The 14,570-nt window shown below is 34.8% G+C and overlaps 1 protein-coding gene across 1 annotated transcript in view; it reads right to left on the bottom strand.

Moving 5' to 3' along the window:
- The window catches only part of PCDH17 (protocadherin 17), an 84,015-nt gene that overhangs the window by 45,911 nt on the left and 23,534 nt on the right, over positions 1–14,570 (bottom strand). Inside the window, exons 2-3 of the mRNA XM_041467025.1 lie at positions 11,135–11,193; positions 10,800–10,972 (exon numbers count right to left, since the gene is read on the bottom strand). Coding sequence (XP_041322959.1) covers positions 10,800–10,972; positions 11,135–11,193 — 232 coding nt within the window. The remainder of the gene's footprint in view (positions 1–10,799; positions 10,973–11,134; positions 11,194–14,570) is intronic.

The following is a 14,570-nucleotide window of genomic DNA, read 5'->3' as shown; positions in this document are numbered from 1 at the left end:
TTTCATTTGGTTGGCTTTTTAAAAATAATTTTTACAGTCCAGTTCAGCAATACGCCCTGGTTATTCATCTACTCTGGTACTCCTGAGAAGCAAAAAAGCAGCCACAGAACACCAGCAAGGAAAGCTGAGTTTAAAGCTTTCCTCACAGCACTAGCTTCAATGTTCACTGTAGCTTTTTGTCTCCATCCTTCTCTACTCCATGTACTTCCCCTCAAAAAGAAGTAATTTATGTGAACTTTTCTAACAACAAAATACCATAAGGACAAGGGACAGAATCCTTGTTTCAAAGCAAATTAGCAATGTTGAACAGAAATATGACTTGTTAAAACATGAAATGCAGGAATATTCCATAAAGTACAGGAATACACCACAGAGTGTAGGAATATTCATATTCAGCAGCACACACAGATCCAGTACACACTTCCCAGGGCCATGAAGATTACAGATGTGCTGAAAAAGTCTCTCCACAGGGTCAGAACAGACACACTTCTGTTTCTGCTTTCTTTTTTATGTTTGATTTGCACCTTGAAAGGTTGTTTGGGCTCTGTAGCTGTCTAGAGATCTTGTCAATGCACAACCTAAATTGCACTTTTTATGTAAGAACTGTATACATTTGTTCAAATAAAAATTGGGTCAGATAGTGCTATACATTATTAAATAGACGTCTTAAAACTTTATTTGTAAAGTACTGCTTCACAATTATATACTCTATTTTATTCTGACAGTTTTTGCCTTGGAATTATTATTCTTTCCAAAACAATCTTTATGATGAAAATTGAGTGTTTTGTGTAAACAGGTTTGTGAATTGTTCTCATAGTTGCAGTTTTAAAACAAGCAAGCATAAAATGTTGCGAAGCATTAAATTTTCTCTAATGTTAAGGTAAGTTTTCAGGAATATTAGTTAATGGTGTATTATTTTTATATTTATGAGTGTGTATGTGGACCTATATAGACACGTATACTACATATACATATACAACATTAATAATACTGCATTAATAATAAGAAGAAGATATAATAAAAGACTATGCATTTTTGATATGTAATTACATTAACATCCCCACCAATTTATATGAAACAATTTATGTGCTAAAAACCTGGAAGAACAGGGTCCTAAATTTAAAAAATACCTATACTTTTCCTAAATAAAGGGGTTTTATCTGTGCCACAGTATGACTTGGTTATACTGGGCATATGCTCTTCTCCATTTCACTCTGCAGAGGAGAGCAGATGGAATTAAATATAGCTTGGCATGCAGCACAGGGGCAGCCATGGAGCACTATTTCTTAGCACCATGCAGGCATTACCAGCTCTATGTACATTAGAGATGAAACACAAAAAAAGGGCATGTCACCTTCAGGAAAGGGTAGTAGTCAGGGAACATCTGTTATACATGCAGTGTTCCCTGTAGAAAGAACTGAAACATGATGAAATATGCATCAAAAGTTCCCTATACACTGAGGTACATTAAGTCCCTTTCAAACCATATGAAGCCCACTTGGGGAAGGGAGGTTATTTGAGTGCAGCAGCTGGAATAGGAGAAAGCAGCAGCAGGGAATGGAAACCAGCTGTTCTGCCATTCTGGAGATCCGATTGGGCAGTAGGCGCACAGAGGCTGATGCATGGCACCGTGTATCACTGAAGTACAGAGACTTTGTCTGCAGAGACACAGATTCACTAAGTTCTGTTAGCTAATCATTCCGCAGCTCTGCCTCCAAGCCAAGACCATGCTAAATGCTGCATATTATTGTTGGGAAGCACTACATAATCCACATTCTCTGCAATTCTCTAACACGGTGAGTTCTTCAAGATGAAGATGTTCACAGAGAAGAAGATGAGGAACAGATCAGAACAAATATTCTCTTTCAGTATGTTTTACTCAGGATTATACAGTGCAATATATCCCCATATTTAATTTTGACACCATAAAAAGCATGATTAGAGTGGATCCTCTGGCCCTGGACAGTTTAATAAATGCAGATTATCACCGACAAATGTGTATTTAACCTGTTTCAAAAATCTCCAGTAAAGGCTATTCTTTAACTTACAGGCATAGCCTACTTCAGTGCCTACACATCTTTATAATGAAGTTCAGTCTCAAATATAACTTAAATATTTCTCCAAGAAAATTAAACAAAAAGAAAAGAAGAAGTAAGCACTATCATATTTATAACAACTTTATATACACAAAGACCTTTATTATGCTTCGCTCCAGTCCTTGTTCATTTAAACACACACAGATTCTAAACAAACACTTCTTTCAAACTTCACCTACAGGCAATGTTGCACAAACCTTTATTTTCTGCTGTTATTATACCTCTTTTTTGAGTTTGAATCCTTCCAGATCTATCTCCAACATATGCCCACAAACTGCATACTGTAGATGTATCCCTAATTAGAGCATGCTGCAACTCTGGCCCAAATTAAATTAAACGACGTTTCCCCCTCTGGAAGCCACAGCACAGGAGAAAAGTAATATGTAAACAGAAAAAGGGCCATGAAAAGGACAGTCTCTATTAGTGTGCACAGACATTAGGAGATACTTTGTTCTAGAAGAACAAAATACAATTAGTAGTATTCCAGCTAAAGCATTGCTGAATGGAATAATTAACTCCTGTCTCTTATTTAAGACACTTCTCTTTTGTCTTCCCCAGCTGGACACAGAACTATTGATAAATACAATCATTCAGATTTCCAGCTAATATTTGTCATCTAATAATATGTGTCATCTTTATAGGACCTCCATCTGCAGAATATTGCTTCTTTTTGGTTAAAAGATTGTGACTGCAACATGCAATGGGATTTTGTTAAATCTTGTCCACTATTGTGGTTTATCATATTATTTTCTGCTTACTTAATAAGAGGAGATACATAAATCATAAAATGATGATTTAAAATTATGAAGAGAGACAATGTATTTATTTTGCCTTCTCTATATAACTGAATAAACACACGTACCTTCATATGTATGGGTTTTTCTCTAATTCTGTGTAAGCTTAATTAAAAGAAACCTGTAAGTACACTATTCACGGACATTTTCAGACACAGAGCAAGAGTCAAGAATAGACTCTCTAGTCCTGTTACAATAGTTTCCTTGATATTAAGTATTCATCCAATATATGAATATATGCCCTAAAATATTGATTAACAAAAGTAAGCACAAGTAGTGAACATCCATTTATCACCAGGGAAATGCATAAAGCCTGATACTATGGAAACTCTCTATTTTCTGATTTCCTTGTTTCAAAAGTTGTTGATCTTTCTATGCCCCCACTTTTATTTCAATTTATAAAAAAGAATCTGAAAAGAAGAAATGTTAGCTGAAGATAATGATTTTGACATAGAAGGACCTCATCTTACTGAGAACTGCAAATCCTTCTCTTGCTCTTCTGGTGGGAATAAAGTGAAAAGATAACTTATGGATTCTAAGCCTTTAAAGAACAAACTGCAGTACAATAACTGTGCTCAGCCCCAGGAAAGGCAGTGTCAAAACAGAAAGTACAGAAAGGATGTAATGAGATTTCCACTAGTGACAGGGGAGGGATATTCTGCTTTGTTGCCTCTGAAGTAAAGCAGAAAGAGATGAGCACCAACAGCTACAGCACCCAAATATTAGAATCTCAGATACGAGACTTATGGTAACAGACTTGTGATCTTGAAGTGCATGGTATGAATTAATTTGCAAATAAGCTCATCAAAGAAAACTCTTCTGAAATTTATGAATACTCTTATTGGTGCAGTCATGAACTTTTCAGATGTTAGTAAGGGCATTATCTAAATTGATTCAATAGTGAAGCGGCCAATGAAAACAAAACTGGTCAAAAATATATATAATTTTCAACCGCTGGAATATTTTTTAATTATAAAATAAGTAGAAATAATGTGGAGGAGAAATGAAATTACCTAAAAATGTGGTATGACACACCAAATGGTGCATAGATATTATTGTGCTGAATGGCTGTAATGCCTCTCTGTCACAGTGACTTGTTTGTGTGTACTGATGGAGAAAGCTCTCTCTGTATGTTTTGAAAGTCAGTTATAGAAATTTGCTCCCCTAATCTTTGGCTAAATGCATTAATTGTGGAATGTGTTGCTCACACAATTTCACAGCTACCAGATATATGATGGCAATAATCCGCCAGGTGATGAAACATGCATCTGATTAAAACCCCAGTTTGGCAGAGCACAGCACTGGTTTAAATGCAGGATAATGGGCAATTACAGGCAGCAATAATAGGCTAAGGCAATCTGATCCAAAATGTATTCACTGTCACTTCAGCTGCTAGAATGTTTGCACCACTCTTCTACTTTGTATCAACGAAATAGAAGCAGAAAAGTCATGAGGCATTAAGTGAATATATCCCTTCTCCATGAGGATGCCACTTCACTTCCTTTTCTGACTTTTCTGTTCTTTTAGGGCAAACATTTGCTTCCTCACACTTCTCATTCCTTACTTGGATAGCATTTCTTGAAAACCAAAGCTGCTTGTGTACTTCTAAGAAGAGCACACTTTGGTGAAGCTGTGCCTGGAAGTCCTCGCACCTGTAACAAGGAAGCACCAAATACACTGGATTCTGCTTTGAAGCAGTCACAGAGCTTCAATCACAAATCTTGACTTGGCATAAAAATAGCTGAAATCTAAAAGACGAACTTAAATTGACTGGTAGACTGGGAGATTGTCTAAAAATAGAACTAAATCATGTGAGATATTCAACATAATACTCTGAGCGAAGAAAAGTTGGCAGATATGAGTTTTCTCTTTATTTTGTCTAAATCTATCATATAATTTGCTGTAGACATTATACAGCAAAAGATATGTCATAGATTACTAGGTATTAACATGAGAAAAGCTGACAATCATCTGTACAGCAAAGGCAACTGACCTGCATTTTTCTCTGTAGTTCATTAACTTTGGTTAGAAGGGAGAATATAATTGTGATCTCTCAAACAAAGGGAACTATTGAACATTTGCACAGTCCAGCTTAGCCCAGGTAACAAAATCTTGCAAAAGTATTACCTAGATCATCTTAAAATGCTTGAGATCAAGACAGAACATTTGAAATTTTTATGTATCAATTTAAAAGTTTAATCCAAATCCAAGTATCACCATTCACAAGGATTTATAAGTAGTATGAGACCAATAATAATGCTGGTAATTCTCATACTTTTAGAAGTACTGTTTCACTGAACCAAGTACTCACAGCAGAAAAAAGGAAAGAAGTAATGTCAGTGGCTCCAGTGTCATATTGAACTTGTTATACACACCAGAAGTAGATATCAAAGATATTATTATTCTGCATAAAGCTCTGCACTTCTACCTACATTTTTAATCTTGAACTCTCATTATTAGAATAAGGCCAAAATCAAATATCTCCAGCTTATTGATAACTAAGTTGGTCAATCAGAAACTGTAAGAGTATATATAAGTTTTCTTTGACCTATGCTAGTCCTCCTATAGGATCATACATGTGCTTGCAGAAAACACAAAACCAAAAGAAAAGATGAGAAAAATATATAGAAAAGAACAAACAGAAGCAGAAAACGCAAGACTCAATACCTCATTTTGTGTGGGCTTTACCTAACAATTTCCAGAATTTACAGTTCTAGAAACAGATTCTACTACTGAGACATACCAAAAAGGAAAAGATACCCTCAATACAATTAAGCTGCTCTTATAGCTTTCCTGGAAATCAATTCATCAGATGAAATTGGAAAATGGATACTGTATGCAAGTAAACAGCAAGTTAGCATCTTACCTGACCATATTAGAAGTAAGCAAGTTAGAAAGGATAATAGTGCTGGACATAAAGACTATTAAGCAGTGTCAGAGCAAGAAGGGCAGTCTGACAGATATTTTGAGCACAGAGAGAATGTGATAGATGTTCTGTCCAGATGAGAAAACCTATGGGAGGAAGCATTGATGAACAAAAGTTTTCACATGTTGTGTCAGACCCTGGAGATTCCCAGCCTCCTCCAGTTTCTCAGAAAAGGTCATTACCAGTTTTGCAAACTTTGAAAAGAAATATTTCTCCACAATCTTCTTTTCCTATTATCTCATTAAGCTGGTGTATTCATAAAAGAACTCATCATCCCCAATGGCATGGAAAGCATTGGTGATGATGTCAGACAGCAGAAATGTGCTTGATGAACTTTCTGCACTTATCAGTCTAGACTGATTCTAACTCAGTTAAACAGAATGGATTTTAATTATCCAACAGACTCTAGCAAGATTATGGCGAGAAAATTAATGGATAGTGCAGAAAAATTGTGGTAAAAAAATTTTGTAATTTCTGCTCTGCTGCAGATGGATAATGCAGGATACTTGATTTCTAGGATCAGTCTTGTTTAGTAAATGGAGACTACAAATGAACAAGTTACTACAGACTTGTTTTGTGAACACATTCAGTGGACAAACACAAAAGATATGAAACAGTGCTCATAGCCTCTAGAACTGATATAATTTTTATTCCTAAGACTTACATGCAGCACTGCATCAGTTGTGATGCAAATGTATTTTTGTTGTGATGAAGAAAGAGCTATTATATTTTCAAATTACACTTTGTATCACTTTTTTCATGTAGATACATTAAATTTCTTTTATACTACTAACAATACCCTAGACTAAAATGGTGCTATTTTACAGAGAAGTCTGATGGGCAGCCTTGGTCCTAGAGGAGACTCTGACAACTATGCTGAAGAGTTTCATTTCACCCTTCCTCCAAGCAGTTGCCTCTGGATTTTTTCTTTTTCTTCTCAGGATCCACACTATTGTTAATGAGGCAACAGCATATGTAGAAATGGCTCTTCTGTGGGATGCAGGTGTGAATGGCAAGAAACTGTGTTGAAAGAAAGATGTAACGCACAGTGATAAAGCAAAAACTCAACAAAGCTACTGAATTTGAAGATATTTAATCCCTTGAAGTTTTTTTTGACAAACACATGAAAGTGTAGGTTTACAATGGAACAAGAAAACACAGGCAGAAAAGAAAAAAAAAAGCAGAAAATAAAAAGAAACTAAAAATTCCTGGGGAAATCTAAAAAAGACAATAATTTATGAGTAACTACAGAAAAGTCCATAACTTGGTATTTTTTACGGATTATAAGGTAAGCATATGCAAGATTCACTAAGAAAAGTATAAAATTAACATCTTGCTGTTTTACTGCTCCCTTGTAGATATTATTGTTTATATTTTATGGGTTATGATATAATTTTCATCTTTGGATACCTTTCAAAGAAATACAGATTATTGTTGTTATTCTTAAACCATACCAAAACAAAACAATTACTCTGCTATTTAGTGCAGAAAGTGAATATTACATGCTACAACTTCAAGTGAAATAAACAGGCAATTTGACAGATGTGCTCAAAACTAATAGTTCTTGTAAGACTTCTAAGTAGGGTGATCTCAAACTGTCCAAACTAGTGATAGCATTTAAAGTACCAGCAACAGAAGTGGTAAAAAAAAAAGACAAGTGAAGAAAACAAATTTATCGAAAACCATTCTATTAAAGGAGCAGGAAGCATATAGAACAAGTTGTTTAGTAAAGACAGCTGACTAAGGTAGCTTAAGTAAGCTTAAGTGACAGCTAGATATTCCCATGCAGAAAGTGGCTTGGATGTCACAGCAAGAGAGTATAAGGCTGAGTAAAACTCAAGTGGGATGTGCTTATTGTAACACAAGACTTACTGTCATGATAATTTTTACAGTTTGGGGGGTGTTTCTGCATTCCTTCTATTAAGGCCATTCCATAAGCATTTCATTAATTATGAAATTAATTATATCTAATTTGCATAGTCTTTCTCATTTGTGAAAATGTTTAAAATCACAACCAGAAAAAAACTTGCTATCTGGATATATTTTCCTTGAAATCAACTATTTCAATAGTAAACTGACAGGCTCTATCATTCACTGTTTCCATTAATTAAATTAAAATCATAAAGTAAGCTTAATTGCTTCCCATCTCATGCTGAAATCAGAAGACATCCTGTCTACAAAATTATTTTTTCATAAAATTTCCTACTTCTCTGTTACTTCTTCTGAGAGAAGCACAATTGCTGTAGTGCTACCAATATACTTTTTATCTCAGTATGGCCTTTTAATTTTCAACCATCTGGGGTAGAGTTACTCAAAATTGTAGTCAAAACACTGGAAAAACTAGAATTCTTATTACTGCCATGGGTAGAATTGGATGCATAACAACAGTGTTTGGAATTATGCAAAGAATGTGTCAAACTTAAACTTAACTAATTTTTAAATTATTCTCACATCAAGATCCTGACTTCACAGTTAATCCAGATACTTTTTCAATAATTTCATATGACTTAATTATAAGTGTTGTTCTAATAGCAGAAGCTAAAAGACAATAATCAAGCCTAGAACTTGGCTACAAAATAGTGAATTCCCTTCCCTGCATACAACCCAGAAGGATGACAGAACCACAACTTCTGATATTGCTTCAGGCATTGCTGGAGACAATTGTTTCTAGCAAGCTCTCCATTTCCTGTTCCCAGAAAACAATTTTTCTCTAAAGAAAAATTCAATTTTTTTTCTATCCTAATCACATATATCATATTTCTTACCCTCCTTCAACTTGGCTTATGACTAGAGAAAACAATTTTATTTATCTTCTTTCAAAAGAGAAATATTACCTTGGGCTAAGAATCCTAATCATACTAAGCTCAATGACAAGTAATCATTGATTTCATTGGGAACAACACATAGCACCACATTTATTACTGCAATGACCTGAAATCCCATAAGGTGCTTGATGCAGGTTCAGTTTTCATAATATAACAATGATTTTATTATAGCACACTAGAGATGGAAGAGTTCATTCAAGCAAACAAAATTTATATCATTACTATGTGTAATTATATTTGGAGGGAAGAAAAAATTTTTTTTTAAAAAAGGGAAAAATTTGTTTGTCTCTCTATCCCCATTATTTTATTTTATTTTCTGCAGCAAAGAAATTCGTATAAACAGCCACTGCTGTAGCTCAGTGGCTGACAATACTTAATGTTCACAATTCACTATATGTTTCATAAGAACATGAGGAATTCATCTGAGCGATTGGAAAAAAATTTCTTGATGAATTGGGCAGCTCAACTAAGTATAATGACAAATGTAAACCTGCATATAACTCTTTGCATTATAATGAAATTAAGCAATGGGAATGGTTGGCTTAATGTGCTTACTAGATTGCATATATTTTGACCAGAATTGGGTTGATACTGCTGGACAAACTGCAGTATTATGAACACTGGCCATACAATCCTTTACTGAAAAAACACGCAATTTTAATCTGAATACTAGATCGTTTCCTAGTGAAATTTTAAAAATTTTAAAGCACTTTCATGGCTGTACTTGATAGATGGAAATCCAGAATTTTTGTCTTCATATCACGCAAAACTGAGAGAATAAGACATATGCTCAAATAGTTTCTTTAAAAAAAATCCTGCACTGCATCTTTATACAGATCAATGTCCAATTATAAGCAGAGAGTTGCTGTGGCAAAAGGTCAGGAAAAAATAATCTTTCCGGCATTTATTACTTGGAAAATAAGGTCACATATGAGGTCAACCTCCAAATGTATACAGAATAAATTATACTGCAGCATTCTAAATATTCTGTACTGCAAAAAATTATACTGCAATCTCAACATAATCAGAAAAATGAAGTTGAACATGTATTTCCTGTCGACTGTACTACAGATCAGACTAAGCTAAGAGGAGAAAAACCCAGGTCCAATTAATTAACAATTAATAAAAACCTTATCATATATTTCTGCTTAATTAAAAATATAAGTTCTTATTAAGGCTGACTGATTTAATAATTTCCTAACTATCTTTAACACTGTAACATCCTCCCCACAACAAAGTAAAATAATAGAAAACACACAAAACATTTAAAACTCATTCAGTGATACACTTGTATATTGCTTACAGCATAGAAGAAAAACATAAAGGCAGAAAATGCTGGAGTGCTTTGTCTGTCTGATTCTCTAAAAAAAAAGAAGTGTATCTTTTGAAATAAAAGACCTCCTAATTAGACAAAACACATCTGAAAAAAAAATAGAATTGGACACAGTTTGAGGAAATAAATATGCTTGTTTGTCAGAATGAATGCTGACATGTCAGCATGAATGAATGCTGACGATGTTCTCTGTCAGAGAACATCGTCATTGTCCTGATCTAAGTAATTTTGCTCTTTCACAGACAGTCTTAATCTTTGCTACTTTCCTGGGATGTAAATGAAAGTATACTGAAAATAAGATTGTATTAGTATACGACACTTCTCACGGTACTCTTAATTGTGAAATCAACATTACAAATAGGAAAATGCACCCATGAAATGAAAACATCTTCTGATTCATTTTTACTCTTGTCTTTTATGCGAAGCACTTTCTTTTCCTTTTCTCCAAACTACATGAGGAATATAAATGACTGGTGTTCTTTTATCTGTTACAGTCATGTCTAGTTCGAATTTCCAAATCATGCTTTGACAGAAGGATTGTATACAATATATCACAGGCAATGCCAGTAGAGATAGAGTATATTCTAATCATTTTCAAAAGTACTATTTTTTTTTTAATCTGCTTTGGACACTTGTGGTTTCATTTCATGTTCATTCTGAAAGATACTGTGTTCTTTGCTCTGGGCTAGTGACAAGATTTACTGTTTTCTCTGATAATATTATCAGTGGGCTATTCCTCCCTGATAAACCACAACTGCAATACTAATAGGTTGATAATGACGTTATAAACTTTATGCTTTTGTAGGCATTGTAGGCATCACTCACCTTGTTCAAGTGGCTGGCTTTTAGTTGAAGTAGTTTTCATCTTGAGTGCCTCCCTAACAGACATGTCACAGCAGGAGCCTTTGTTAGTGTCTTGGTCACTGTCAGCCTGATCACTGTCCCCATGCCCGCTGTCCCTCAAGCTGGCTCTTTCTGGATCCTTGAACGTGGAGCTACTGAAATACATATTGAAAAAAAAAAATAAAAAAAAAAAAGAAAAAAGAGAGAGAGAGAGAGTGTTGTATTTACTTGTTCTAAGTTGAATTGTACTCTCTGGCAAAGCAATTTTGACAAGAATGCAAATGGGGAAGCCAAGAAAGTTATTTAATAGGCCTTACCTTTGAACAAACTGCTGCCTGCTGCCCATGTAATTGGGCTCTGCGGGAAAATTGTCTGTCTGTGAAAGAGAAGGAAAGAAATACGTATAGTTGTACACTGGACAAATCTCCTGCAGAGCAACAAGATTTCCTAGAGGAGAAATGATTAATAATTCAAAAATTCCCTTAATCTTCAGATTTGTACATTTTAATTAAATTGGAAAATGCTGGCATGTAATTATGTGCTCAGAACAATTAAATGATTCCGGTCCACAAATTACCTGCTAAAGTAAACAATGAAGCTCCAATAAGTGGCATTCTCTGTTAGTAACCTGACAGATGACACTGTTTATGTTTTTTCATTAGATAGATATTAAGACTGATGGTTATTGAAAATGAGAGAAAAAATAACTCTTGCATATTAAAAAAGTGAATTATTCAATAATACTAATTTTTAATCATAATTACATCATCTACTGGGATTCTGAAACTCTTACTGCTGTAATACAGTTTTGTGTGCTGCTATATTACACTTGACTTGAAAAAATAAACAAAAAATCAAGAAAATTTATGGCTGATTAGCTGTGGGGTTTCTCAGATGCTACTGGAAAAATGCAAGTATGAAAATATTTGGATTTTTCTCTCTTTAATTTTCATCAGTATTAATATCTATGTCAGAATAATGAGAACCACACATGCAAACGAGAATATTGAATGATCACTGCTGACAAGTAGTTTTTAAAAGAAGATACTTTCATTAAGTGTCTGTCATGTATCTTTTTAGCAGCATGAGCCAAGTAACTGTAGAAGCAGAAGTATTAAAAGGATCCAGACCAACATGGAGTCTTGCCAAAGGGAACTGAATTCCCCTTGTATCATTAGCTGAAGTTCTTTGGGAGAAAGAGAGACTGCATCATTCAGAAAACTCCGCATACTGTACATTCACGCACGTCACTTCTTCTTGCAGCTGACCTAGCGACAGAGCTTCTACTGTTTTCTGCATCACTTCACATCACACCACTCTGCTCCGCAGCAGCTCCGGCTGTCGCAGCAGCATCCATCGGATCAGTATCCGTAACATGGGCAGCACTCAATTAATGCAGCTGAGGGCCTGAGGTTTAATGTCACACAGCAAGTACTTACACAGGTGACTGGGATCTTAGATATTTGGATTTCCCTGCCACTCCCCACACCATTTTTTTATCTGTGTTTTTCTTTTATCAGTAGGAGGTAATTAGACATATTTGCTACTTCTTGTATGGGTGGAGTATTTGAGCTTGGAAAAGAGGCAAAAGGTTTTATCCAAAATTTAGGTCACTGCTGTTTGCAACAGAAATTGGGCAGACACCTGTTACTCCCAAGAGACTTGTGAAATAGATGTGCTTGTATACCACGGATGTCTTTTGTGCTTTAGAGAATGGATGGAAAATATAGAACCATCTTCTGTTCAGCATGTATGACAATGTACACTGCACTTTCTTCTGGTTTCTAAGTCTTTTCATTCAAAAAATAAGATTATAACACATACTATGTTCACATCCATCCTAGCTTTAGTATATGCAATAAGAATAAAAGTTCATCTTCACATTTAGTGTTTATCAAGTTAGAAAAACAAATATTGGAAACAACAAAAAAAGGGGGTATATTTCAGCATTCTTATGTGTATCTCTCAAATGCAGCACATCATATTTTGGAAGCAGCTCTTCTGCTGTTTCACTTCTTCTCACAAGTTTTAAGCTAGTATCTTTCTTTTGTGCAGCAAACAGAGAGATCTATATATACTCATATACAATCATTATGGCACTTACAGAACCCAGTACTTATCAATCTGAATAAAAACCTTTACAACTGCAGGACTCGTGTCTCTTTTCTATGTCTAATATCTCAAATAGAGATATCCAGGGAAACTGACCTTATGCTTTTACTTACGTAAGACATCTGTCTCCTCCTAAACACAGCTGCTACCAGAATCAACATTTCCATTTTTCGTGACATTGGCAGTCAAAATGCCTGCTATAAACTGCTTTTTTATTAATTCGCTGCCATTAAAAGTCAGACTTTTGCCCTGAAAATAATTATAACTCCTCCTTTTTGATGGTTCTAAGAACTTAACTGTAAACTGGACCACTGTAAGAACCGGTCATACTTTTTGTCTCTGCTTTTTCATAGCAAAAAAGCATTTCATACATCCTGGATGAGCTGATATACAGATATTAAAATAGAAGACATGACCACATCTTAGCTGCTGAGAAATTCTGCATTTATGGTCAACATTAAAAATCTTTAACTAGCTAATAATTTGACCAATTACCTTCATACTGTATTTTGCCTCAAGACAATGAATTGGGTGCCAGGTTACAGTAAGTTCATTATTACAAAAGAAGAAATGTAAGTACTTGATGATCATATACAGACACAGAGCTCAGAGTTGAATACTGCTCTTTCTGCACTAAAAGCATTAGCCCTTCTTCTACGACTTATGAAGGTATGATGCTTGTGTTGAGCTGTAACAGCCCTCTGAGATACAGGCAGCAAAGGGAGGATTGTTTCATGTATGAAAATATCTATTAAAATTGTGATAAATTAAAAAAAATAATTGTAAGGTTTGACAGTTTTGAGGAATCCTAGAAACGTAAATATCTACTTCACAATGGATTAGAGAGACAAATGTCTAACATGTCTAACTCCTTTAAAATCTTTTTTTTTTTGTTTTAATCCCAGTTGAAGTGAGAGGTCATATACTTAAAATTTTTACACTTTAACATTTATGGAAGTGATATTACACATTCCAGCTCATGCATTAATCATACTTCTTTAAATTGCATAGCTATAACTCAAAGAAACAAATACTACCTAAAAAATCTAAAAAACCTCTTGTTCTTCTCTGTATATTTAGCCCTTTCTAGGACAAAAAAAAATCACCAAAATACTGAGCTTCCAGTTTTAAGGTAGGTTACACTTCACCTGCTGAAAACCACCTAAAATCGAGTCGGCTACTCTAGCTAATCAGCCAAGATCCCTCAATGTGCCTTCGAGAAGTACAAACTATCTCTTTGGTCATCTAGGGTTAGGTACCTGATACTCCTGGGGAGCATTATTGGCATAGGGGAATCTTGACAACCAGCAAGATGTCCAGTGCAATAGCTAAAGCTAAGTAAGAAACATCAGGTCAGAAGTGAATTGTCTAGAATTGCAGTCTGCTGCTAAATAACAAAAAATTATTCAAATGCCAGCATCATTAACCTCCTGCAGAACAAAATAAAACAAATTCCTTCGTTCTCACCCTCCCTCCAAAAACATCTCCAGGAACAATCTGTCTCTAAAAGTCACCAGAGTTAAACAGTAAAGAAATGTGAAATTTTTTATCTCTGTGATTCAAGACTGAGGGCTGGAGTATCAATTAAATCACCAGCAGCTACCACAGCACAGGTTCTGCAGTAGCAGGAAAAATGTTATC

Source organism: Pyrgilauda ruficollis, unplaced genomic scaffold, assembly GCF_017590135.1.
Source record: "Pyrgilauda ruficollis isolate IOZ18807 unplaced genomic scaffold, ASM1759013v1 scaffold20, whole genome shotgun sequence".
In the NCBI taxonomy this organism is placed as follows: Eukaryota; Metazoa; Chordata; class Aves; order Passeriformes; family Passeridae; genus Pyrgilauda; species Pyrgilauda ruficollis.
The sequence above is the reverse complement of the archived record's forward strand: the minus strand, read 5'-3'. Positions and strand labels throughout refer to the sequence as shown.